The sequence below is a fragment of the Corapipo altera genome, unplaced genomic scaffold, assembly GCF_003945725.1.
Source record: "Corapipo altera isolate COAL_440 unplaced genomic scaffold, ASM394572v1 52b, whole genome shotgun sequence".
In the NCBI taxonomy this organism is placed as follows: Eukaryota; Metazoa; Chordata; class Aves; order Passeriformes; family Pipridae; genus Corapipo; species Corapipo altera.
This window is the reverse complement of record NW_020884922.1, coordinates 1170625-1198257: the sequence shown is the minus strand read 5'-3', so window position 1 is coordinate 1198257 and position 27633 is coordinate 1170625. Positions and strand designations below refer to the sequence as shown.

The 27633-nt window shown below is 38.2% G+C and overlaps 1 protein-coding gene across 3 annotated transcripts in view; it reads right to left on the bottom strand.

Annotated features, from left to right (window-relative positions):
* MATN2 (matrilin 2) overlaps positions 1-27633 on the bottom strand; it is a 68997-nt gene that overhangs the window by 22723 nt on the left and 18641 nt on the right. For all 3 annotated transcript variants that reach the window (XM_027657020.1, XM_027657018.1, XM_027657019.1), the window contains exons 3-7: positions 21991-22560; positions 18154-18276; positions 14025-14147; positions 7430-7552; positions 2072-2194 (exon numbers count right to left, since the gene is read on the bottom strand). In XM_027657020.1, the coding sequence (XP_027512821.1) occupies positions 2072-2194; positions 7430-7552; positions 14025-14147; positions 18154-18276; positions 21991-22560 (1062 nt within the window). The remainder of the gene's footprint in view (positions 1-2071; positions 2195-7429; positions 7553-14024; positions 14148-18153; positions 18277-21990; positions 22561-27633) is intronic.

Sequence of the window (27633 nt, the reverse complement as noted above, 5' to 3'; positions counted from 1 at the left end):
AAAATGGCTCTCTGCAATAAAACTATCTTCTAAAAACTGGGTGATGTCATGTGGGCAATGCTGTTGGGTTTTTGGGGGGCAACACTGATCCTTCATTTAGCAACATTCTTACGAACAGAGGACATTTTATTGAACAGATCACCAAAGGTGTAAACATAGAGAAGAGGTAGGTCTCTGCATATCTCCACATATCAGCATATAGCAGTACCAGGTGTGCTGCAGCTTACACAGCCCATAACAATGATACAGATGTTCAACAGCAAGCACTGCCTTTGTGTTAGACACATTGGCTGAACACATTTTCCCAGTTAGTTGGTTTGGAGAAAATGATGCTGTTGGATCAAGGATCTCACTATAGCATTACATCACCAGGCCTGGCTCGTGGTGGACTTTACAGTAACATAGGTTTGCATGACTCAGAAATATCTCAAGAGGGACCCAGAAGTATTTTCTCATTCTGTTCACACCTTGCCCTTGCACTAAACTAGTCACTGCAGTTCATGAGAACAACTCATTGCTGCACGTATTACCATGGTGTTGTCGGGTGTATCCAGGATGACATGATACAAATCACCCTTCCATGTTAACACATTCATGTTCACAGTCATGCTGATCTAGAGCACAGAAGTTTACTTCTGTGAGAGAAAAACAGTGAAGAACTGAAGCCAGCCATAAGGGTTTCTGAAGTAAAGTGGCTTAGAAAAAACTCACTTTTCTTAAACAATACTGGATTCTGTGCTTTGGATACCTGCTAAAGCTGATAGTGAGTGGAGGATCTGAGAGCAGATTGCAAATAGTTGGCTATGTAAGGTTTCACTTTGACTCCCACAGATCTCCTGTATTCATCAGAAGTCACACATCATGGTGAAGGAGGAATGCCTGGTGCTAGTCATCACTGATCTATTCTCTCTGATTTATGAAGAGGGCATATATGCAAATGTGCTGCTTTATTTTACAAGCTCAGCTAACATGATCCTTGTTATAACAAGATTTGGAATAGGAGCTTAATCCTGGAAGCATCACCAGATTTACAGCCAAATCCAAAGCCCCCTGAGGAAAAATACCCCAAATGGGAATTACAATTTGCCTTTAATTTGCAATTACATCCTTGCAATAAATATTCTACACAATGCTGTTGTTTTGCTCGCCAAGGCTATTCAATCTATAAAAACGTGAATAGACTAAAATACCATATAGATAATAAAAAACCAGAATAGCATGGATTGCTGTAAAAACAGCACTGTGTAGATGAAAATGCTTCATGAGAATGCATCTTTAAGAATAAAAGAAAATAGTTTCAAACCCAGATACATTTTATGAGTGTCTAGAAATATCATTAGATTGCTCCAAGCAAGCTTATTATTCATAAAATACTAGCAGTACAGTTCCCCCCCCCCCAAACCCGAGTCACCAGATCAAGCTATTTCATTTTGCTGAATATATTCTCCCTGAACTTTAACACATTACATTAAAAAATTGCCGTGATTCCAGGCCCCACTCAAGAAAATCTGTAACACTGAAGTCATTTTAAAGGAAATAGTATGTGTGTTTGGTTTAGAATCCTGACATTGCTCAGGCTGTTTTTACAATTTTTTTAGGAAGCTGTGGGGGTTTGCGTGTGACTTTTAGTTGATTTTGATAGATATGTTACTTATCCAATATGTTCCCAAGCTAATGAAATATATCTGTCCTTGGATAAACCAACTGGGCAAATCAAGGGGATTTTTTTTTTTTTTAATTTAAAAGCTGTTTGTGTCACTACAAGTCAAGGTCTGAAAGTTTCAAATAAGTAATGAGCTTATTTTTTTTTAGGCACTTTGGTTCCTATATTAATCTTCAGGTTTGCATAAAACTCTTCAGAAAATATCTAATATACAAAGCAGTCTACAAAACAGCAAAATGTGTATTTACCCCAGCATGACTGGCTCAGTTAAAATTCAAGTTTATAAAGAAACATTTATTTCAACCTTAATTACAGAGAAAACTTCCATCCTTTCAGAAGGGAAACAATTCACAGCAGTTTTAAGAAATAAAAGCAGATAAACTTTATTATGTCCAATTGATTACTCACTTTTGCATGTTTTCTTATCTGGATTAAGTCTAAACCCTTCTTGGCATTGACAAAAATAGGAATCATCTGTATTAACACATTCCTGTTCACAACCATGGTCCTGAAGAGCACAATAGTCTGGTACTAAATGGAAAAAAATTTGTGTCAGTGAGGAATATAAGAAATAAACTAGATAAATAAAGTTAGAAATAAACTAGGTAAAACTTATTTACTTTACTTTCTTTTCCTTAGCCTTTTTTTTCCTTAAGCATCATTTTGACTTTTTACCATATTGTTTCAAACAATGAAAACAAAATGTTCTTTTTTTCCAAATATTTGCTATACTGAGGTACCCCTGACATGTACACTTCAAAGAATTATTCAAGAACACAAGTACTTCATGCAGTAGAGAAGTTAGAATCTTAAATATTTCTTAACATTTTGCAACTATGCCTTATACATTGCCTTATCAAAACTACCTCTCTATTTCACCCAGAGCAAGCTAGATATGATCTGTAACAAACACACAAACATCCTGTTCAGTAGATCAAAGCAGGACAACCAGGCCATCAGGAGCACTGATGTTTTTGACAGCTCTGAGTGCTTGCTTCATAATTCTTCCATTTGAAATTCTCATGGAAGACAAGCAGTCTAGAAACAGCTACCATGTGTATAAAGTACATTACAAAGGAAAGCAATTGTGCACTGAGCACTGAGGTATTTGCCACATAGTGTTTATCACTACTGATGAAGTTAAAGAACCTGACATTCACTTAGATCCAGTGTCTGCCCATCATTTATATACGTAGAGTTAATTAATTTATACCAGTGAAAAATGGTTTTAACCCTTCAGCACTGCCGAAAATAAACAAGCCACAGATTAAGTAAATTACACTTTAAAAAACATCCAAGCACTTTCAAACACCTTGTTACACAACCTGAAAACTGAGAGGGTTTTATTATTACCAGCAGTTAATGAATTAGTATTCCCATAGGTAACTGGTTTTCTGAGGCAGGAACTGTGTTTTCCTTGTATTTGTGGCAGGTAAATGCAATTGAGCCTTTATATATGATGAAAGTCCTTAGCAATAATAAACCACCCACATTCTCAGGAAAAACAAGGCAGAATGTTTTCTAAGAAAACTCAGGAAGACTACTTTATAATTTATGAACATTACTTCATATATTAATAGAACATTTCCTTTACTAAAGCTTTTTCCGACAGCATATGCACATACACATATACATAACATGCAGATCTCTCTTTACTAAAAAGATAATTAGAAAATATAGTTTGTTCAAGAGTACACTAAAGGGACAGAAATCATAAAGACGTGTGTGCACCAGAGGAATATAGCTGTATGCCTTCTGGACCTACTTAGTGCTGTGATTCATTTACCTGCTAAAATCCTGGCTCACTCAAGTGTGCAGGACAGACTTTTCCTGGATAACTGATTCTGAAGATGACCACAAGAGTCGAAAAGTATGTGTTATCTTTTTTGGAGCCTTGAGGCTAGCATGTTGGAAACGCTAAAAACACACTTCACAGGGCTTTATTAACACAACCCAGATTAAGGATGGTAACAGAAAGCCTCTGCCAGCTACAAATAGTGTGAACCCACTCATAACTCAAATAGAAACCTTCCCTAAGGAGCAAAAGGCTCAGCACTCCTAAATACAAGCAGAAGCTGCCATCTGTCCTCTTGAGGGAAGAAGCAAGAGTGGCAAAGGTCCTCTTAATAGTTACTAGCTCTAATGACCTTCACCCGCCTCATTGCTCAACCAAATTTGCTGCTTTCTTCCAGCCATAGAGCACTCTGCAGGTGACAGCAGGGTTGTCTTCGTGAGCCTTATTCCTTTTGTTTCATTCTGAGAAGTTTGGAATAATTTCAAGAGAAAACATTTGTCAGATATGCATGACCATACTGATCATCATTTACATTTCCAAGCTTTTCTTTGTACCCATGAGCATAAAGTATTACTTTCTATTTTTGAAAGGAAAGTCAGGATTCTGAGACAATCACAAGATCTTTGGAGCCAGCACCCCAGGCCTAGGCCTGCTTGCTGATGCAGAGAACTGGTCTGGCATGGGTACAAGTCACGGTTAGCTGGCCATCATCCCTGAGATTTAGTACATAAGCAAAACATGCAGAAATTTATGTTAGAAGTTTTAAAGTCATAAACATTTTAAATCCAATGATATGTAATTTGTTTCTTTGTGTTTTTTATGCTGACTTAAAGGCAGCATGACTCATAACATGTAGGGTCTAGGGGACAGTTTTGCTCTGAAGAGCTCTCATGCCATCTTGACTTTTGCAGCATTAAGAGCTGCACAATTCTTTCATTCATGCTTTAATTTATTAGCAAGGCTCAGAAAATAGCAAGCATAAGGTAAAGTGGCTTGTAAGTATTAGGCTTAGGCTCAGGACACACATCTTGAGTGATTTGATACAGTGGGTAAGACGTCGTGCATGCAACACGGGAGGATTATGCACAGACTTGGTGACAACTTCCTAATGTGAATTCTCAAGGAGTGGTGTTCCTTTTTGACTTGGTCCTGTGACCATGAGATGACAGTGTTCACAATCCAGAAGGCTGGGAGGTGAAACAGCAAAATTCTGACTCCATATTTTACAAGATCAGATTTCAGCTTATTCAGGGAATTGGTTGGAAGATCCCCTGGGAAAGAGCCAACAAGAGAAAAGATGACCAGGAGAGTTAGATTTTTAAAGAAAACTTGCTAAGACCTCAGGCACAAACCATCCCATCGTACTGGAAAATCTGCTCAGAAGAGCAAAAGCTTCTCAGTGAACTAAAACCACAAAGAGGGAAAATAGTAGAGGGAGAAAAAAAGGACCAAGAAAAAAAGAGGAATATAAAAGCATTTGTTACATATTTTGGAACAAAAACAAAGCTTTGCTGAACCTTTTATTACTGAGGTACACTGAAGGAAATAAGAAGGGAGCCTACAAATATGCTGGTAGCAAAAAGAAAGTCATAGAAAACACTGGTGTTTTGACTTAGGGAACAACCTAATGATAAATAATACAGAAACGGCTGAAAAAAATGCCCTTTTCATTTCCTGATTCTTACAGACAAAATCTCTTCCCAAGTTTCCACATGTACCAGTAGTCTGAGAAGGAGAGGGGCTAGCAGCATCAGTTAGAGACCACTTAGAGAAACTGGATATACATAGATCCATAGGATGACTGGTATTCACCTCTGGGTGCAGAAAGAGCTAAGTGATGTGACACTACTGTCTATCATGTATCAAAATTCACAGGGACCAAGAGAGGCCCCTGACAACTTAAAAATGCTAACATTACACTTATCTTTTAAAAAAGACAAGAAGAAAGACTCCAGGAACTGTACACCAATCTGCATTATTTCAGTCCCAGGACCATGAGGCACATCCTCTCAGAATCCATTTCCAAATATATAAAGGACAAGAAGATTCTTGGAAATAATCAGCACAGACTGACCAAGGGTAAACCACTCCTGGCCAACCTGTTCACCTTCAGTGATGAAATGACTGCACCTGTGAATAAGGGAATATTGGTGGATGCAATACACCTTGGCACTAGTGAAACTCCTGATGCTGCCTTCCACAGCATTCTAATTTGGAAGCTGAGGGAGTATAGGCTGGAAGAAAGAACTGTTAGGTGGAGTCTAAATTTGCCAGGCTACCAGACTCAAAGGATAGTGGTCAATGGCTTCATGCCTGGCTGGTTGCTGATAATGGCCAAAGTACCACAGGGGCAGTACTGGAGGCCACATCGCTGAACATCATCAGTGGCATAGATGATGATACAAAGTGCACCTCAGCTAACCTGTGGGTGTCATAGGTTAGAGACAGTCAGTCATACCGGGAAACCGAACAGCAGAACTTAAATACAGAGGAGCCTTATAAACTTGATGATTAGACCAGAAGATGTTGTATGAAGTTCAGCAAGAAGAATTGGAAAGTCCTGCATCTAGGTTGGAAAGACCCTATAGGTTGTACAGACTGGGAAGTGACTTGCTGTCAGGGAGGAGCATGGGCCAGCTGTTCCCCAAGGGAATGAGACCCCTGAGGGGCCAAGGGTGATAATGCAGGCAGCAGGCTAGGGACCTTCCTAGACAGGTAGTGCCCTGCAGAACCCAAGCAGGTTGAGCAGGGTAGGCCTGGAAAGGGCAGCCAGGTTTAACAAGAAGTGCAGATGAGCAGACAAGTACATGCTGCTGAGGTAGGTCTGAGGTCAAGCCAGGAAGTCAGTCTGTGTGTCAACATGAGGCAGGGCCACTCCTGATGAGGCCAGGAGTGTCCCTCAAGAGTGACACAGCCCAGGGATTGCTGGGCAGGTCTGTAATGTCAGGGAAGGCCATGGTCAAGCTGGGAAGTCAGTCTGCAGGTCAGCTTCTGGACCAACAAGGGCTATTGCCAGGCCAAATTGCTGGAGACAGCACCTGACATATTTTGTCCAGCACTGGAATAATCCCTTCCCTTCTACCCACAGTTAAAAGTATTAAGACGAAGAGGGCTCAACAAAGACCTACTGCTGTGACATAGTGCACTTTACTTGTGTGGAGAACTTGAGGAATGTTGTCTTTCTGAGTTTGGTGAAAAAGAAGGTATTTAACTGCAGCCTTCAATTACTTCTTGTGGGTCATTAGAAAAGTGATGCAGCTAAATCCTTCTTGTTAGTGCCGGATGATGTAACAAGGAACACTGGTCACCATCTGTGGTTTGGGTGATTCATGATGGACACGTGCCAATCCTAGCTTGTTGACTTTTGATCTTGTTAGCCTGGTATCTATCAAATTTGACAAACAACTAACAAACAAAGCCTGGAAGTTACCATAATCTGGTGGAAATAGCTAAACTTGGTAGAAGATACCGATGTTGCCAGAGCTTTGTAACACTATCAAAGAACTCACTCTGGAGAAAAATCCACGGGAAAATAGACTGCAATGTTTCCTCTGATTGTGGAATTACTCATCATTTTCTCTTGTCTTATAAACCAAACTGGTCATAAATTGTCTTGTACAGACTTCTTTGTTCACCCAGCTAGGGAGATGATATTCTAACTGAAAAATCAAAATAATCAAAGAGACAATGCAAGACAAAGCTCTGGCCTTTAACTGTCAAAAAGAAGCCTGGTTTCATGCTAAAAGCTTCCTGTTCATAGGAGGGACCACTACCCTTAGCCCCTCCCCTCAAAAGCCAAACTATCCCCCAAAACAACTTGCATTGCTTTCAAGACCTTTGGCTTCCAGGGCACTCCAACATTTTCTATAGCTGACTCATTACTCAGTGTTCCCAGGACCAGTGGGACAACTGGACAACTGGAAAACAGAAGAAGTACAAACTGTTCATAATTAAACCATATCACAACTTACTTCTGCAAGTTCTTTTGTCTGGATTTAAAATGAACCCTGGGTGACATTTACAGTAATAAGAGTCCTCAGTGTTAACACATTCGTGTTGGCAATCTTGGTTATCCAAAGCACAGTAGTCTACAACTGAAAAAGAACAAGACCAAAATGTGCAATTAGAAAAACAAAATAAGAAGTATTATGCATAAATACTATGGTACTAATTACACACAGGAGACTATTAAAAAAAAAGGAAAAGCTGACATAATTTGTGTCCTGAAAAGTCTTTCTGCAAAAAGTAGCACACTTTCAACACCAGCTAGTAAACCAGATTTGATAGGAGTAATTTCTCAACTTTGAATATTTATTAGATTGTCAGGAATCTTCTCAACACGTTTTCTGAGATCTGGAAACCATGCCTCAGTCAGTTAGTCTGTCCAGATGTTCACACTGTAGTCCAGGGTGTAGCAAAGTTTGTTTGATTTAGTTCTGTCTTCTGTCTCTCAAATCCCAATCCTGGAATTGCTTTATTTTTCCTTAGTTCTCTCCCAGCTGTATTAGTTCTCAAGAGTTGTTCCTGTAGCCTGAGCATATAGGAGAACCTTGGCAATATCTTCTGCATGAAGGACTGTCACAGTACATTCATTCCCTCTAGCGTGCTCCAGATTCATTCTGTACAAAGCAGCTGCAACTACAAAGCCTGAGAGCTTCAGGCTGGTATTCACTACTGACATTTTGCTTATATAATGCCTTTTGTAAGAAAAAAATATCACATGCAGTCACTTATAAGTCTAGTAATTTATTACACAAATCCATATTTACAAGTTAGATTGCCAAAGAGTAATAAGGTAATAGTTCAGAGTTACTCTGTAAAGCCCATTCAAAAGCGCTAAACAAGTTAAAGGACTATTTTTTTTTTTAATTTCTTTGCAGGTTAAGTTGTATCTCCACAACAAAAATCTTAAAAGAAATTAAAGATAAGTCACAAAGCTGGTTCTCTGCCCCCAAAGAGTTGCCAGGCCTACATTAGGAAAGTATAACTGATTCTTTCTGCAGAAGACAGTAATGTGTTAAGCTTCGTACAGACATTTACTGAGACAGGTTCCTCTTTGCAAACTGAGTAATTTTTTCACTACTTTATACTGCTGAGCCTCACAAATTTCTTCAAGAGGCAGTAATTTGTTTCAACGAACTCAGTTCTTTCTTCAATTGCCCTGCTTTTGTAAATCATGCACACTCAGGTGTGCTACAAAATTTGGTCAAGGTCATCTAGTCAGGAACGCAGATAACCCATGAAGTTACTTTGAAAGAGTTTCTTTTAACCCTTCAGAATATTTGTGTTGAATCAAGTCAAATTAAACTACTTACTGGATACTATGTGACACCATTTTCCTGGCATGCACCTTCCTGTTTCCAGACTGAATAGATTCATATAAAAATCGATTTACTGAATATGTATTTCAGGGATATAATGTGTCATACGATTAGTCAGCTTTTCTTTTAAATTAATTCTAATCTCATGTACATTTTTAAGTGTTTTAAAAGACACATTAAGAAATAAGTAGGCTAAAGAATATGTATTTTTTTTCTATTTAGCATCATACCTGGGAAACAGCCCATATGGACTGCTCTGCAAAGTCACCTGCTCTTCTGCTTTTAAACCGTAACAAAATTAATTGCTACTACAATACCTGCAACTGTCTGACTACTGATTATAAAGTTGAGAATAGAATATCCAGTTGGAAGGGATATACAGTGACCATCCAACACTTTTGACCAGTTCAGGGGTGACCAGAAATTAAAGTGTATTGCTAGGGGCTTTGTCCAAATGCCTCTTACATACTGACAAACTTGGGAAATCCAACTCCTCTAGGAAGCCTGTTCCAGTATTGGATCACTCTCTTGATAAAGAAATGCTTCCTAATGTCCAGTCTAAAACTCCTGTGGCAGAGCTTTGAACCATTCCCATATGTCCTATCCCCAGGTAACAGGGAGAAGATCTCAACACAGAGCTCCCTCTTCATGTCCCCTTCTCATTAAGCTGTACAGAGATGAGGTTGTCCCTCAGCCTCTTCTCCAAACTAGACAAACCCAGAGTCCTCCACTGCTCCTCACAGGACATTCCTTCCAGCACTTTCACCAGATTTGTTGCTTTAGATACAACTAAACAGGTTCTTAGAATGTTTTATTATCAGCATCTGAGCAACTATGACCATAAGCACTTTCAAATGACAGTCTCTGGAGGGAAGAACTGTGCTTTCTTGTGGCTATGCAGTTGCTAATGTACCTTGGACAGAAAGGAAAAAAACCCAACAAAATAAATAACTAATTTTTTCAGGCTTACTTTTTAGCATTTATAGCCTTCTGAGGATCTCTTACTGACAGAATTAGGTCTGCTGACCTATAAGAACAACAAGCACATTAATTTAAAAGATATCCTTCCACTAACACAGTTAAGAAGTAAGAACATTTGCTTGACAGTTGCTTTTGGAGATAAGTATTATTCCCTTTTTTCAATAATTTTGTATATAAATTGCACTAATTACAGGCAGGCTTAGCCTTGCAGATTGGCACTAGTAACTGACCTATAAAGTCATTTCAGTTTTAGCTTCACATTTCATTTTGGTGGTACTTGTTTAGAAGGGAAACTTGTCAACAGCATTCCAGTCAGCAAGTAGGTAAGGTGTCTATGGAGTTGAATTTTCCTGAAAAGACTAAGAAAAATTTTAAATTTCTATTTCTTATACTGAAGTACTGTAATCCTTTAGTTGGTATGCAGAAAATAAACACAGTTGCTATAAGAGCAAAGCAGAATAATATTTTCCTAATTTGTAGAAGTGTCATTATTTTCATATTGCTATACTGAGTCATGAGATATACGTTAGAAAGTAAATACTTAGAGATCTCACTGATTTTACTGTTATGTCATGCCTATTTCAATGATAAGTTTTTCTAAATGTTGAACTAATGTCATTTTTAGTGAGCAAACTATTAATTCAGTTGTCATCTCCCCATGTTTGTTCTGCCCTGTTTTTGTTGCTCAGAATTAGTTAGTAAGTGATAAGTGCCATCTTTTACTTCCAGTTACCAGTTCTGCAATCTGGATGCTTACATTGCCCTCTCTGAACTCCGGGTAGTGTGGCTCATCTTTCTCTTGTATAGTTGTTTTACTCCTATGATGTGAATACAGGTTACTCAGGCTCAGGCATAAGGAGGATGAAAAAGAATGAGGGGGAAGAGTAGAGCAGACTCATGGAAGACTCATAAGAACCTAAAAAGCAGCCAAAAAAATCTAGCAGTGCCAGGAATGCAGAGAGGTGCCAGCAGCCAAACCACTGCCAGGTAAAGAGGACCCAAGCCCAACAGCTGCAGCAATATGGAGAGAGTCTAGCACTAGTGCCAGGAAAGAGAGGGCAGCATGTCCAGCGACACCAAGAAGGTGGAGAGACTGAGTGTCCAGCAGCATGATGGAGAAAGAATGGCTCATAACCACCAAACTTCAACTGACAGGACTTCGTTCATGTGAAAAGGTGTTCAAAAAGGCAAAGTGATAGTGCTCTGCCAGCCAGAGCAGACAGTTTCAAATATTGTTTAGTCTGAAAATTTGTTCATAAACTGTGTGTTGCAAACACTCAAGAGTGGTTGGCTGTTCAGTGGTCATTTTGAATTGATACATTGTGAATTCTGGCTGTAAGATTTTATTTCATTATTACCATTCAGATAACTGGCTGACATGTATCAATAAAGCAGTTAGTATTGCCTTTGATCCTTACTTTAGCCCATCAGAAAGATCTTAATAAACATGCCTGTGAAATGAGTTTTCTGCACTTTCTCATTTGTTTTTGCTGGACTTAAAACTTTAGAAGTATTAGATATCTCAGAGGGAAACCTCTGTCTCTTTGAGAGAACCACAATGGTATTTTCCACTGAAATTCTCTCTTCATTCTCTGCATGAGGAGAGAGTAACCTTAATGGAGTCACTGCTTTTTGCAAAATTGTTATTGCACTCAGTGGTCTCTAGTATACATGTACATCAAGATCTTTTTTCTGATCCGGCTCATTTGATAATAAATACTTCACAGAAAGGAAGGGTTAAATACCTTAAGAGTAAGGAAAACTGAGAGTTGTCACTACTGATTCAATGCTACACATAGTCTCCTTTATATGATTTTCCAGCAAGGGTGATTATTCACTGGTGATCACATCTGGGGAAGCTGTACATTCTTAGTAGTAGCATATTCCTCAAAAATTTCAAATTGTTCAAACCTGAAAAATCAAATTCTGGAGGCTGACAGCCAATAGGATTTGCAGAAGAATTACCATCAAAATCACAACTTACCCAGACAAGCTTTTCCTGTTCAGGAAAGGTAAAGAAGCTAAGTTCTGCATGGGTTGAACATATTTAATATACATTGAACAATTCTTGTATATCAGTAAGAAATTAAAAGTTAAATGGCCAAATACGCAAATGCAAAAGAAAATTGAAAAATAGAAGAGTTAATAGTGTGCTTTAAAATCACAATTAATACTGCTAATTATGACAGTCATATGAATAGCATGAATTCATGTTTTTTTGCTAAAGTGGTACAAACGAATAGAAATCAAGTGGAGGAGAAAAAAAGCTATAAATTTCAAAATAGTGAACCCATGCATGAACTACATTTTGAAAATAATTGAAAAGAGAATATTAAATCTTTAAATGTAGAGCTTATAATAGACCTGTATCTCTTCATGCTAAAGAAAGTCAGTGAGGAGATAGAAAAGAAAAAAGTCAAAGATGTATCCCACCTCCAAATATCATTCTCTAGACTTTGCAAATAAGTTATTACCAGGCAAAAAAAATAATGCCACTTCAAGAAATTTAATAAATGGTATAAAAATATTTTGAAGCTTTTAATAGCAAAAATAGACTTTGTATTTTTTACAGAGGATAATATTAGATTTGACACACAAAGAATTTCTCCATGGTAGCTACCTTCCCAGTAAGAATATCTTGGGTTGTCAAGGATCCTTCAGTTTAATAGAGAGAAAATAGTAACAACAGTTGATGACACTAACATGAATATTTTGGATTAGAATATATGGTAGGAAAGAACTGGGGGTGAAAGAACCTACCAACAGAAGTTGCAGATTTTCCGTGTCAGGATATAGTCAAATAAATAGTAGAGAAGCATATCCTTTATCCTAACATAGGTAAAGGTCATGAGGATCAGCTAAGGGTATTGAAAGAACTTCAGTGGAGTGTTAGACGTAGAAATTTGGGCCAGAACATCTAACTTGCCTAAATAACCATTATTATCTGCATTTTCAAAACAGTCTGGCTTCAAAAAGCAGGTTCTTAAAATGGTGTATTAGTGGCCAAATTATGCTGGGGAAAAATTACATTGAGAACTTTAAACACTCCAATCCTGAAATCCTAAGCTACAAGTAACGAAAATGTTTTGGAAGAGTGAGTAAGCACAGAGTGAATGTTCTTCAAAACTGTATGTTATCCTAAGCCTAAAAAACCTGAAAAACCTCATTTGCATTTCCTATATGAAGGTATATGCAGAAAGTTCCATAAACTGCCACCTGTTTTGCATCTCAAAACAGGTTTATCCTACAAGGCAATAGCTCTGTGAAGGCAATAAAAGACAGATATATTATGTTAGAGTTTTTTAAAACAACAAGAAAGAAGGTGTTGGACAAAAGCATTGTGGTGGCCTGTGGCAGATTTGGGAGCAAGGATTCACTGGGATTCACTTCCATGGTTTTTCAATACGTATTTGAAATTAAGTATGCATTTAAGTGCTTGCCTGAAGAGAATACCTAACAAATAATGCAATTTTTCATCAAGGTCTCACTAAGGGTTTTTTTTGTGGTGGATATCAGAAGACAATATTTTCTCAGAATGTAGCATGGGATGAAAAATTTACAGGGCAAATAGGCAAAAAGATTATACTCCAAGTATTTACTGTGTATAACAGGAAAGAAGAGAAAGATACTTACATGGTAATAGAGAGGGAAGTATGTTTTGTTTTAAAAAATTATCATACTGTATTTCTACACTCTTTCTTTTGAGCTGTAATTCTTAGATCTGATGTTTACTCCATTATTGCTCATAGCAAAAATTAAATGCAGATAGTGGATGGGTTCTTAAGGAGGCTAAACTTTCCTTAAGGTCATCTTCCCAAAAAGGGTTTGAAATCTCCACTCACATGACCATAAAATCAAGTGAATTAAATATCAAGAAATTATCCACTTTCAGGTTTTTCTGTGCATAAATTCTGTTTGAAGAGGAGCTACTGAGTTTCTCTGGCTTTGTTTTTTAATGGTCACATATATCATGCCAGTACATTGCTGGCAACCTACATGGATCTCAAATAAAACATCTCATGTTTTGTTTCAAAACAGCAATGTTATTTTCTGTGTGTAATTGGTTGGAACAATTTTCCCAAGACACCATTTATTGTCAGTAAAGGCCTACAAACATGCCAATTATGCGTTCTTCGTCATCTACCACTCCTATAGGAGAAGAGAATTTCCCCTCATCGTCTATGGCTAAACTGGATACTCATTTACATTGAATTTCCCTTTGGTTTGTGTTGAGATAAATATGAAGTGATGAACTCATACTTACCGACACAATTCTTTCCATCTGCATCAAGCTCATACCCTTCATAACACTGACAGACGTAGGACCCAGGTGTGTTCACACAAATCTGCTCACAGGCATGTTTCTCCACAGCACAGAGGTCCTGAGCTACAAAACATAATTGCATGAATATGAAATTCTTTGACTTTCTACAATGCACACGTAGATTATAGATCAAAAGTAAATTTCAGGAAGCTGTGGACAGCTCTTTAGAAATTTGCTCATTTTAACACAATTCCCACCAATGTTCTGTCAAACAGTAAAAGCCAGCAGGATCAGTCACTCAAAAGCTGAGGAACTCCTTCCTTCAGCTGAAGGCCATGACTATTGATGGGCCAATGGTGCCTAGCAGAGTTGCTTGATGTATGTTTCTCTTAGAAGTTCGAAAGGCACTCCTCAGGGTTTTTTTGGAAAAAAAAATTGTGTTTATTTGTGGAGGGTTTTTTTCGCTTGGTTTAGGGTGTTTTTTTGTTTTGGTTTGGTTTTTTTGCATAACCAGATAAATGATGATGAAGTTGGAAAGGAAAAGGAAAACACAACATCAGAAGACTTGGGGATATTTAATTTCTGAGTTTTAGACTTTTTCATTTTTGTGTGAAATACTGTAGCCAGTTACCCCTCCCAAGCAAAAGATCTCATAAATAAAATCACAATGACAAATGAGGTCAGTTCAGCACCTAGCCAAGTGAAGCACACTGGGCTTTCTTTTCAACAGCTAACGCTTTATGAGAACCTCAAGTTTCCCCAGCGAAAGCTCTGAAAAGCAACTTACTTTGTGTTACTCAAAGACTGCTCAACACATAATGGTCATTTACAGCTACAAAATGGGCTTTTGGAACATGCTTGAGGAAACTAGCCAAGCAAAAACGAATTTTCTTTTATAGCTGTCTGCTTCATATCAAGCAGCACCATGAGAAGCATAAACAGTCGTTTAACTCTTTTGTTCCAGTATAAACACTCACAAATAGATAATTTTCCAGCTTGTTTCAGCTACATTTCCTCTTTTGTATTATTTTGTGTATTAATGTAAGATTTGAGCATCTTAGAGAAGAAAGGAAGAGATTAGTTAAACAAACAAATACAATGTAATGAGTAAAGAATACTCATTATCTGACACAAAACCACTTTCCTCTAGAAAAGTTAGACCACAGTATGTGAAAGGAGCACCCTTTGCATGGATGCAAAACCATCATAATGAAATAAATGTAAGAATATTTCAAGTTAAACAAACAAAATTACCATTTTCTCCCTAGTTTTGTTCTGGAAGACAGCCGAGTTGCCTTTTCCCCCAGCTCTCCCACATGGAAAGTAACAAATCACAGATATAGGAAATGTTCTTCTTTTAATGCAAGGAAATATCTTTTTTAGAAATAATGTTATAATGAAATGCATCAAGGAACAAAATCCTCATGTATTTAAAACAGAAATGCACCATATTCCAGCCTGAAGCAAAGTTGTTAGTTCATTGCTGATTGAAGCCATTTGGTTAAGTGTTTTTAAGAACTGAATCACTTCAGTGATTGTTCTGTGGTGTACTCCCACAACATTAAAAGAAAAGGGAACAGAAGAATGAAAACAGAGTCTAACTTTAGGTACAGGAGAACGAAAAGAGAATATAACTTTAGGTATGTATCTTTCATCTTTTCTGCATTGTTTAATTTAGAAAGCGTTAAAATGTATATAAGGAAACTATTTGTTCATGAAAAAGCTGCCAAATACATCCAGAGCTTAGATAAATACATCTGGTTTATGTTCATTATGTATTGCACTTAACATAAACATGCTGAAGATTTATTCTTCTTAGAGGTCAGGTGAGGAACATGTTCTCTCTGTGAACTTGTGGGCAATTAACAGCCAACGAAGGTAACTAAAACACTCCCAGCCTGTGGGTTTTTCTATCCCCATGGTTTCCCCTACCTCCAGAACTAAGCTCTCCTAATTGTCTAGGCTTGGCTCCCTATCCTCATGAATTCTGTTACATCTCTGTGGGGATTTTAGACATAAAGGTTTGACCTTCTCTGGACTGCTTCTGTATCCTCTCCCTCCTTCACCAATGATTAGCACCATCCTAGTACATTTAAGGCCAATTTGAATGGCTCTTCATATTAGATTCCCAGGGCTAATTGCTCAAATTAGTTTATAGTTTGGTAATGTAAAAACAAGTCCTTTAGAAGTAGGCTACAAACACACTAATTTCCTTTTCATATTTATCAAACTTCAGTCTGTATCTTCTGATTGATGATCAAAGCAAGTACACAATCAAGGAAATTATGTGTGGCAGGTAGGTGGGGAAAACTAATAGAAGCCATAGACGAAAAAAAAAGTAAAACAATGCAGCAAAGGGCTTAAAAAATGGTAGAGTGGGAACATATTGAGGGCTACTGTGCATGGGTCACCAGTAGGAAAATTACACACAATTCCAAAACTCTTGGAAATGAATCAGTAATTTGAAGCAAAATTACTGATTACTGGCTGACAAAAACAATGGAAACACAACACAGTAAAAAAGAAGAAGAGACAATAAAAAAATAATTTTTCATACTCGTAATTAAATTTTGTTAATACACTGACAAAAGACAAGTTCAATTATCAAAACTGATGTCAGGGGTGGGGATAAGGAGAATGTGTGAAGAACAATTAAAAAGAAGAGAAAATTTGAATTTCAAATAAATTTCAGAAAATTGAAAGAAAAAAATTCCTTGTTAAACATTCTTTAAGGAATTAAATAGCATGTAGAGGGTTTAAAAGAAAGGTTTAAAGGATACAGAAGTTTTAAATGAGAAGCATTTAAGGGGACACAGTGAATAGAATATGTTAGAGAATGCTATTAAAATGTGATTACATAATTGGAGCCATCATTTTTCATGATGATTACACCATCTGAGCACCTTCTTTCTGCAGAGTTATAGCAAATATGCTGAAGCAGAGAAAATAGGCTCTATGAAAACTTTTTCTGGTCACTATTGTTGTATTGGCCGAGTTGCTACCAAATAATAATTAGGAAATATTCCAGATTGCATTGATTTTTTTTTCATCTTCTTAAGGAAACAAAACCACAAATGAAGTGTTAGATTTGTTCAATTTAACACAAAATATTGCCTTGTAATTCACAAACATGAATACGACAAATGTCTGCATTTGGTGAAGGATGCTGATGAGAAGGAATAGAAACCAAAGATTCTCCTAGCTCTACAGCTCAAAAGTGGTTTCCCGCTGTAGCCCAAAGGGTCTGAAGATGCTACCATGGGAGTTAGAATGCCCTGATCAGTTCAGTGCTGACATTCTTTTGATCCCATACCATTTACTGAGCCTCTCACTGAAACCACACGTCCCACTGCACGTGTAAGGATTCTAATGCCAAAGCTAGAGAGTAACTTTAGATACTGACATATCCTCAGTGTTTCAGTGGTCACTATTTGATCTAAAATGCAACACTAAGCAAAAGAGACTAAGAATCCGCTAATCCCAAACTACCTGATTGTTTTATTGGAACTCTCCTGAGATGCAGAACATCAAATACAAGGATAGGATCTGAGCCTGCATCCTCCACCTTAATTTGAAATTATCAGTTGTGAGGAGTAAATCCTATGCTCCCACAGTTTCTTGAGAAGACATTTTCCAAATTTTTCTTCTGGTCCAAATCAGTTTGGCAGATTTCATTTGAATCCATGTAATGTTGTGGGATAATAAACTGAATTTTAGACAAGTACATTTTCCACAAGTAATTAAAAATAGTGTTACATAATTTCATTAAAATAATGGTGGACATAGAAATAAATTTCACGTATCCCCCTAATGTAATTTGCTGTTAATTACTAGGAAACAAGTTACAATGAACTAAAAAAAATATTGATTACAAAGATCACAATTAAAGTGAAATAAAGTTTGTTACTATAAATTATACAGCAAATTACCGAAATTTCAGAAAGGTTAATAAGAATTTCACTTACACAAAGCAAGAAAAAAATGTACAACTCCACCTTTCTAGACTCTTTCTGATGATTAACATCGATTATATACTGACCTCAGTTCTTTATGAGCCAATCAGAAAAGGTATGTGATGTTAAGCACTTTTTGGGAGCAAGAAAGAGAAAAATTAAGTGAAATAACATACTGCTGCAAGTCTTCTGGTCAGCATTCAGAATATATCCTTGTTTACATCTGCACAGGTAAGAGCCAGGAGTGTTTATGCAGAAGTGATCACAGCTATGCTCAACTGTACTGCACATATGAGGCACTGAAAAAAAAAGGGAAAAACATTATTAACAGCTGGCCTTAATTACTTGTGGTCACAAAAAAATGGTGTAGAAAATTTTACTGAAATAATTTAGAAATTTCAAATTAATGTTGTTAGTGAAGACAAAAATGGGAGCTTAAGAAAATAAAAATACACAGGTGAGTATCTGAAAACACTAATTATTTAGTGGTCCCAAGAAAACAACAAAACAAACCTACCATATTCAAATTTAGACAATAAGTGGAATTTAAATATAAACTGCTTTAGAGGGCATTCAATTTCCTGAATGAAGAAAATCACCACACAGCACAATACTAAAGATGAAGAATTACTAGAAAACAACTTAATGAAGAGAATATTTTGCTTTCTTAGTTATTAATGCTGAGGAACACGCAAGTAATACATGATGACACTGAGAACATGCTTCCTTGAAGATTCATTAAGCAGTTGCTGAGGTGAGCTATGCTCCAGACTGTAAGTCTTTCTGGGTCTATTTTTAATCTGTTTGTATTTTATGTCTCTAATAGCAAGTAGTAAAAGGCAACAGGCAGAGACAGTAAAAAAAAATAATAGTGTCCCCATTTTGTCAAGTTCATCATTGAACTATTTTCTCCAGAGCAGTATTTGGGAATTTGGAAATCTCCCTGATGTTTTCTTTCCACTGAAGTATTGCTTGTATGTAAATTCTATAATAACTGATTTTGCTCAACAGCAATTAGGGATCGATGTGCTCCTTAATGTGCTAGGTCAACAAAGCTCAAAATTTATGGAATAGATACTAACAGTAATCTTCTAGAAACCACAACAGAAGCCTGCTAAATAACTTAACATGTGGTATGTGTGGTACTTGTGGAAAAAAACCACATGTGGTTTTTAAGATATATACTATGCATCTCCTCTTTGAAATGGTTACAAGAATTAGGCATTTATTACTAATACACAAACCACCACAATTCCCAAATCCCTAATCAGCTTCTTGGATCTCATAACTTGCTGCCATAATAAAACTTCTCAAGTACTTTGATTTATGAGAATATAGACCTGCTTTGACTTCTTGTCTTTTCATCTTTCTGTCATTCTGAAAATGAAAGCATTCAATGACAAGCATCCCAATAACTCAGTCCTTTCTAAGAACATATTGTTACTGTCTGTTACCAATCTTCCCATATATTACCACATAATTTTTTTTCCAAAGTGTCTCTGTTGCACTCATTTCAAAGCACCAGTGATACTCTGGTCATCAGTCTAATTTCTATGATGAAGGAGCCTGCTCTCTGAATGATTTCTGCAATCTCGCCTGTTGCAGGAGGTGTTTGGTGGTCACAGACAGGGACTGAATTAAAGGAATTTGAACATGAGCCTTGTGAATTATATTTTGTCCCTATGTCACAGGGTCCTTATTTGATTTTGGGCAAGCCAATAATAACAGCATCTTCAAGGAAGCATCAACATTCACACTGTTTAGATAGGGACATCTGAATTTGGATTTGCAAGAATGCAAGTGATGCCTACAGAGCTGTGAATAATACGTTGCATTAGTCCAAAAATGCTAAATGCCCCAGAAGATCACACGAGGAATTGCACTGAGTAAAATATTTAAAGTTAGTGCGTGATCTTGACAGACTTGAACCTATTTCTGTGCCTCCATTTCTCCAACCTAAAATGGGGATGACACCACTATCTACTTTACAGGAATATAATACAGACTTTATTCGCCCCTGACTGCTCCACCCTAAGTTCTGTCTTTCTCACACTTCTTCTAATCTCCATATCTTTTCCTGGATTCTGTCCCCATTTCTGTTTACATTCTTCTGAGTTTTCAACTCTTGTCTACTTCTCTGATTTCCCAGGATACTTCTTGCTTCTGTTTTACCTTGCTGACTAGTAATAAAAAAGGAGGCCCTTGGGATCCCCTGGCTTCAACTGCTGTTTCTGATATCAGATCTTTAGCGGCCAGAGGCAGCATCTGTAGGGAAACTCCATCTTAGCAGGAGGCTGGACATGACAGGAGACTTGACTAGAGGGATGCCTTCAATTGCTTTAACAAAGAAACAAGGTGTCCAGATGTTCAACTCAGCTAGAAGGATATTGCCTCTGGGTCCACACATGGGAGGACTTAAAAAAACTAACTGCATTTCCCAGGAGGAATGTAGGTGCTCAGGAAGCAAAGCTTAGATGTTCTCTTGAGATTCAGCAAGAGATGAATGCTGCTTCACAGTCGAGAGCCAATAAAATATTAAGGATCCTATCTGCAATTTAGTACCTTAAGTTGAAATCCATATGAATCTAACAGCTTAAATTATCTGTTGCATCTGGCTATGAGTTTTTAAGTACATCTTAGGATCTCACTTTCGATTCCCAGCACAGCAGATATCGTGGAGGCATTCCCTGAGAACAGGAGGCAACTGCAACCCTTGTCACCTCCATACTCCTCCATCTGTAGGAGGGGTGGATTTATTGAGGAATCCATGTATTTGATTAAAAGTGAGTTATAAAACTCTAATAAATTTATTGGACACTGCCTAGTCAGAAAAAATCAAGTAAATAGTATTTGTGCTGGATTTATTTCTAAAAGGCAATTAAAGAAATTCAATAAGATGGCATTTTGAAGCATTTGCTGTTCATTCCATTTAAACTCTCAATCCATGATTAGTTACTTTTTCTTGGTCTTTAAATATATCTTACTATGTCAGCTAATAATGCAGCAAGGAAGAAACAGGGAAAAAAATCTATTGTCTGAAGAATGTCTGTGTTGGTGTTTTGTGCTGATGCAGTTCAGCTGCTCTTTGAAACAATTTTGGAAAAGACCAAGTAAGGAAAAATCTCCAGACTACCCTTACAATAAGCCTCAGTTCTTTTCTGGCAAAAGCATCCCTAGAGATGAGTGAGCATTTAATCTCACCATGCATTCTTTTTCTGGACTCTGCTGAAAATGCCTTAGCTTAATGCCAAATCTGTATGAAGCACTTTCATTTTTATCTCGTGAAAAAATAAAAAAGAGAATTATACTTACTATACAGATTGGAATAAAATTAATTACGTATCCCTTGATATCTGTAAAGTGTAATTTCTCATAAAGGGAATTACAGGTGGAAGTGATATCTCTGTTGTAAATTAATACCTATTAAAATATTATTTACTTTATTGTATGAATGAATAATATCACTGTAATGGATTTTCCTAATTTTCTGTATTTCAAATAGATGGAATACAAACATTGCCATGCCTGTGTCTCACTTCCAGTCACAGGTACAGAAATGATTGTTTGCATAGAATTAATATGTAAGCTTTGGAAGAGGAATACATGAACTTCCCAGAATATTTAAATAACCGAAAGACTGTTTATCAGTTTGAAGTTTCACTACTAAGGGAGATCACATTTAAAATGAATAGATGAAACAACTTATCTAATATTAAAACAGCAGAGGGTTGTAAATGTATTGCTATTACTCAATAAATAGGAAAATCATGATATGTGTGTTTGCCTCTCTGCTTATGACCACTAGGAATTAGACCACACTTTATGGCACCTAACAGTAGCATTAGTTTTAACCCAGATGTATGACTGTAGTTCTGAATGTTGTCTGGCTAGTTCCCTTCAAAACATATATTCTAAAAGATAAGGTTTAATGTAAAAAAAAAGTTTAATTATATTATAGTTTTTCTGTGCTTTACTTTCATCTGTGCATTCAAATCTATAGATAAAAATCTTACCACAAAGTTTAGTCTGGAAGGCAGAGGTCAGTGTTTCAATCTGACTGAAATTAGCAACCAGAAAAACATGCTCTTCGTGCGGTTCACTCCCAATGGACTTCAGAGTGTTCATATCTACTCTTCCCACGCCAATGGCAAAAATTAGGATTCCTGAGTTACGTGCTTTAGCAGCAATCTCTGCCACTGGATCCTGAGGTCTCCCATCTGTCACTATCATGATAATCCGGGGCACATTCTGCTTCAGAGGCCGAGCTCCTTCTGACTCTGAAAATGCAATGTTCACTGCATACTGCAGAGCCAGCCCAGTCATGGTGCCAGTGGCCAGGTGCATCATCCTCTTCACTGCTCTTTCAATATCCTGCTTCCGCCTGAAGGTCTTCAGCGAGAACTCCTGTTTGACGGTGCTGCCATACTGAATCAGACCTACCCGGGTGGCATCAGGACTGATGTCCAGGAACTGCAAGATGGTTAAAATGAACTCCTTCACTTTTTCAAAGTCATAATGTTGTACACTGCGAGAGCTGTCAATGATGAAGACAAGGTCCAGACGTTTGTTGTTGCAAGTATTTTCTAAAAGGCAAAATGCAAACAAAAATACTTTACAAGAATTTCAAAATGCAAATAGATTTGGGTTGATTGTCTAAACAAACACCCTGAAAAGTCCTGGGAAAAAATAATGAAAAATAGGAGATATCACAATTAAGGCTACTTGGGCAATATAAATTTGTTCAACAGTAAATGAAAAAGTTGCCTGTTACATGATCATTATATGTATTCGTGTGTGTGTGTGTGTGTGTGTGTGCGTGTGTGTGTGTTTGAGATCAGTGCCCAGAATGGTTAATGGTAGTGGAATATGTAGATAGAATTGCAGAATCGTAGAACGGTTTGGGTTGGAAGGGACCTCAAAGATCGTGTAGTTCAACCCCCCTGCCATGGGGAGAGACACCTTCCTCTAGACCAGGTTGCTCAAAGCCCCATCCAACCTGTCCTTAATCACTGCCAGGGATGGGGCATCTACAACTTCTCTGGGTAACCTGTTCCAGGGTCTCACAGTGAAGAATTTCTTCCCTATATCTAATCTAAACATGCCCTCTTTTAGTTTATTATTAGTTCATTACCCTTTGTTCTATGACTACATGCCCTTGTCGGAAGTTACTCTCCAGGTACTCGTGCCATACCCTGTTGTGTCATTGTAGAGGTTTTGACCTCACTCCCCACACATGATGGAAATCCCCCCTGAATTACATAGTTACTATTTGAGTTGGCTGCACTGTGATGCTTTTTGTGGTAGTGCCTGAGAATTCAGAAATCTAATACTCATGATGCAGGGTGGTATCAGTCCTCCATTACAAAGAGGGAAAACAGAGCACTAAGAAATCCAGGTCAAAAGCATCTGTTAATTGCATTGACTGATAAGAGACACAAAGGGACTGATTTTTCAGGGAAGCTGCCATGAAGCAGCACTTTGCATGTACAAAGTACAGTTCTCAATGGCTGTGAATGCTCAGCACTTCTACAAATTAAACCCCATGATTTCAAATCCCATCTGGGAAAAGTTTCATGTATTGGACTAGCTCAGCATCACACAGAAATTCTGTGGCTGCAGCAGAGAGAAAATCCTGTTGTTGTCTACAGTGGCACTCAACTTGGCCAAAAGACGACTCATACACTCCCTGAAATCTTCTATTTCAGCCATCAGCTGTCTTTTTTCCAAGAGCCACTGGAGTAGGAATACAACAAAGTATGTCTATATCTAACAACTGCATAGGCAGGCAGGCCAAGCTATCACAGATGACAACAGAAGTGAAGGCTGGCTGCCCTCTGGGCATGTTACAAGCTTTCTGGGACACTGGGTACATCCTCTGGCTTCTGCTCAGCATCCTTTTCTTGAAGAGAATATGAAACATACACGTGAGTTGTGTGATGAGAACAGATAGGGACTGACCATTCTCAAGAAACCAGCACACGGCAGGCTTAAGGCAAGCCTGGGAGGTGAGCCATTAGCCTTGCTGGAGAAGACAGCGTATTAAAAGGACTTCGATGGGATGCTGGTGAAAAGAAATTAACTGAGGTTCAATATTTACATCAAAGACTCCTCCAAATTAGGAAATCCCTGAGTCACAAAAGCATGGTAGTTCAGGCAATAGCACTGTTTTGTCCTTAAACTACTTCACATGCACCTAATCTTGATCTCCGTCAGAGAGAGAACACAGGGTTAGATAGACCTATGGCTTCAATCAGTGTGTCTGTTCATCTTTTTAAATTCCTGTGGCTATGAATAAATCTGTGAGGTTGTCTGTTGGCTTGCAAGACTAAAGATGTGAGGAATGATCATCAAACTGCAGTGGCGTCCTCATTTTACTAAGCTGAGATACCCCTAATCAGTAATTTCCCTTATTGCCCAATTCAATTCCCAGTGCACTCTCATCCATCTTGTGCAGCGAATGAGGCAAATGCTTGGTGGAAAAGTAGTGTTTGACTGTATAATTAAAGGTCATGTCATACTGCACAAGTACAAGTGGCCCAATCAATTGGAAAAACCTCTGTCTGTAGACAAGCCTTCAAACAAGTTCACTTGTGACTGCTGACGAACACTCATCATGCACTTCTGCCAAGGCAGGGGGTGAGAAAGATGCTTGTTTTCACTAGTTAGCTCAGAGGCCTCTTTCATAGATTACCAAGAACATTCATTGGCATAGAACAAAAATGCTCTTTAATGACAATAAAAATGACTGCCTGGATTTATTCATGTGCAGTCTACAGTATGTCTTTATTCATAAGTGCAGAAATATGCTCGGGTTGCTTATTCTTTCAAAATCAGAGCAGGTTGAATGTAAGCCAAGTGGAGCAGAAACAAAATTCCAGTTCTAATGGGATACAGATATCCTGACATGACAATTTTCCATCTTATTATCTTAATTATAGTTATCCTTATATATAGTTATTAATTATATTTACTAATTATAATATGAAATACAAAGATAACACTAAGTTATGATTTGTGGGAGCAGAGTAAGAAGAAAGGAGGATAATTACACAAAAAGGGCTAAGAATATGTGTGTGTATATAAGGGGAAGGACAGGCAAGAGAGAAGAGTAAAATGACTGCTGTTTTATTTTCATTTAAACATTTCAGCATAGGCAAAATCAGGAGGTGTGGATTGGATGAGTGGACAGTGAGGTGGATTGAGAACTGGCCGAAGAGCAGATCCCAGAGGGTTCTAATTAGTGCCACATTTGTAGGCCTGTCACTAGTGGTGTCCACCAAGGTTCAGTACTAGGCCCAGTATTAAGTTATTCATCAATGACTTGGATGAAGGGGCAGATGCCCTCTCACAAGTTCACTGACAACACAAAGCTGGGAGGAGTGGCCAATACCCCAGAGAGCTGTGCAGCCCTTCAGAAGGACCCTGACACGTTGGACAGTTGGACAGAGAAGAACCACCTGAAATCCAACAGGGGCAAATGCAGGGTCCTGCAAGTGGGGAGGAATAACTCCCTTTACCCGTACAGGCTGGGGGCTGACAAAATACAGGCTGGAAAGCAGCTCTGCAAAGAAGGACCTGGGGGTCCTGGTGGACAACAAGCTGTTCATGAGCCAGCATAGTGTCCTTGCAGCCAAAGGTATCCTCAGGTGCATGAGAAAAAGCATTGCCAGAAGGTTGAGGGAGGCGATCCTGCCCCTCTACTCAGCCCTACTGAGGCCACATTTGGAGTGTTGTGTCCAGTTCTGTGCTCCTCAGTACATGGAGAGACATGGAGAGACATGGAGCTCCTGAAGCAAGTCCAGTGAGCTGGTTATGGAGATGATTAAGGGACTGGAGCATCTCTCATAAAAGGAAAGGCTAACATAGTTGGGCCTATTCAGCCTCAAGAAGAGAAGACTGAGAAGGGCCTTCATCAATGTCTATAGGGATCTAAAGGAGGGTACCAAGAAGGTAGAGTCAGGTTCTTCTTGGTGGTGCCAAGCCATAGGACAAGAGGTAACAGGCAGAAACTGAGGCACAGGAGCTTCCACCTGAACATGAGGAAGAACTTCTTTCCTGTGCGGGTGACTGTGCACTGGAACAGATTGCCCAGAGAAGTTGTGGAGTCTCTCTCACTGGAGATATTCACGAGCCATCTGAATGCAATCCTGTGCCATGTCCTCCAGGATGACCCAGCAGAGAGGCTGGACCAGATGACCCACTGCGGTCCCTTCCAACCTTATCCATTCTATGATTCTGTGAAAACAAGTCAAAACTAGAGCCATGGTGTTGAATGCTTTTAATTTGAACATAAAGATTTGGATCCCAGTCTGAAGAGACTCATTTGTCTATTTAGAAGTCTGGAATGAATCTTGGTGGGAAAAAGCCTGGACAGTATTGGTGGACAGTACTACCAAAACCACACCCCACTGTGCTAAATTACTTAAGAAAAATCTGCTAGTCTGAATGAAATACAGTGTATTTCAAAACTACTTTGACAAGCAAAGTTCTACCTATATAAATACCACATATTTTCAAATTAAATTGTATTTAAAATTTGTGTCTTCTGAATTGGAGGGAATGTTTAAGAACCCTGTAATTACTAAAGTTGATTTAACTGAGATGGGCTCTATGAAAAACAAAATATAACTCTTTTACAGATGGAAAATCCAGTTTGGTGGTATTTTGAGGAGTGGCAATCAGTAACGACTAACAGATCTAAACACTCATCCCCTCAGATAAACTTTCAGTGAGAGCTTTTTAGCAGCTTTTGCATTTGCCCTGTAAACTATAATCTCTTCCTCTGACCAGCTCTCATTTTAAACAGGGAACTTTCTCACAATTTTGGCAAACATCTTCGTACCCAAAAGTAACTCCCTTCCACTCTTCTTATGAAAAGTGACATACTCATTAAAAAGCGCTACTCATCCGTAAGCCTGCTTCTAAGTCAGTGGAGGTTTTGTAATGCCAACACAAAAGTTAAAAAACCCTCAGTGTGAGTTGTCTTATCCAAAGGGGAGGCCAGGAGGGGCAAGACAAAGACAGAAGGAAAGATCAAGTCAGTCGTAAACATGTTCTCCTCCTCCGCTCAGTATTCATTTTATAAATGACAAATACAATGATGTCACCTTTTCAAAAGTAACAATGCAACGAAATTTCAGTTCTACTTGGAAGAATCCAACTGGGGTTCAATTACTGAGAGATATATGAAACAAAGCTTAAAAGAATATTTCACATTGAGCATCTTAATTTCCTCTAAAGCTGAAAAGTCTGTTAAATTATTCTCTCTGATCCCTGCAGGTTTCCTTCTATTCCTTTCTCAAAGCAAATTATGCTCAGGCCTGAATCCCTATTTTGGCTTTGACAAAGCTCAAATTGCCGTGTCTGAGTGTGTTTCTATCAGCTTATTTCTAACTAATGCTACATTCCCTTGTTATAACTAAAGCAGTACCAAGGAGTTTTCCTGGTAGTTGGAATTGACTCTTCTTGGCTGTTAAATCATTAGAACAGTTCCTGATACTGTTGTATCTCTTGGTGAGCTCAGGGTGTTCCCTAGCACAGCAGCAGGCTGCTTTGTAACCTCTGGTCTCAGTGCCAGAGAGCAATCTAAAGTACCAGCTAAGCTCAGAGGCCAGCTGGCCTACATCCCCAGTGTTAAATTCACCTTCCCAGTAAAA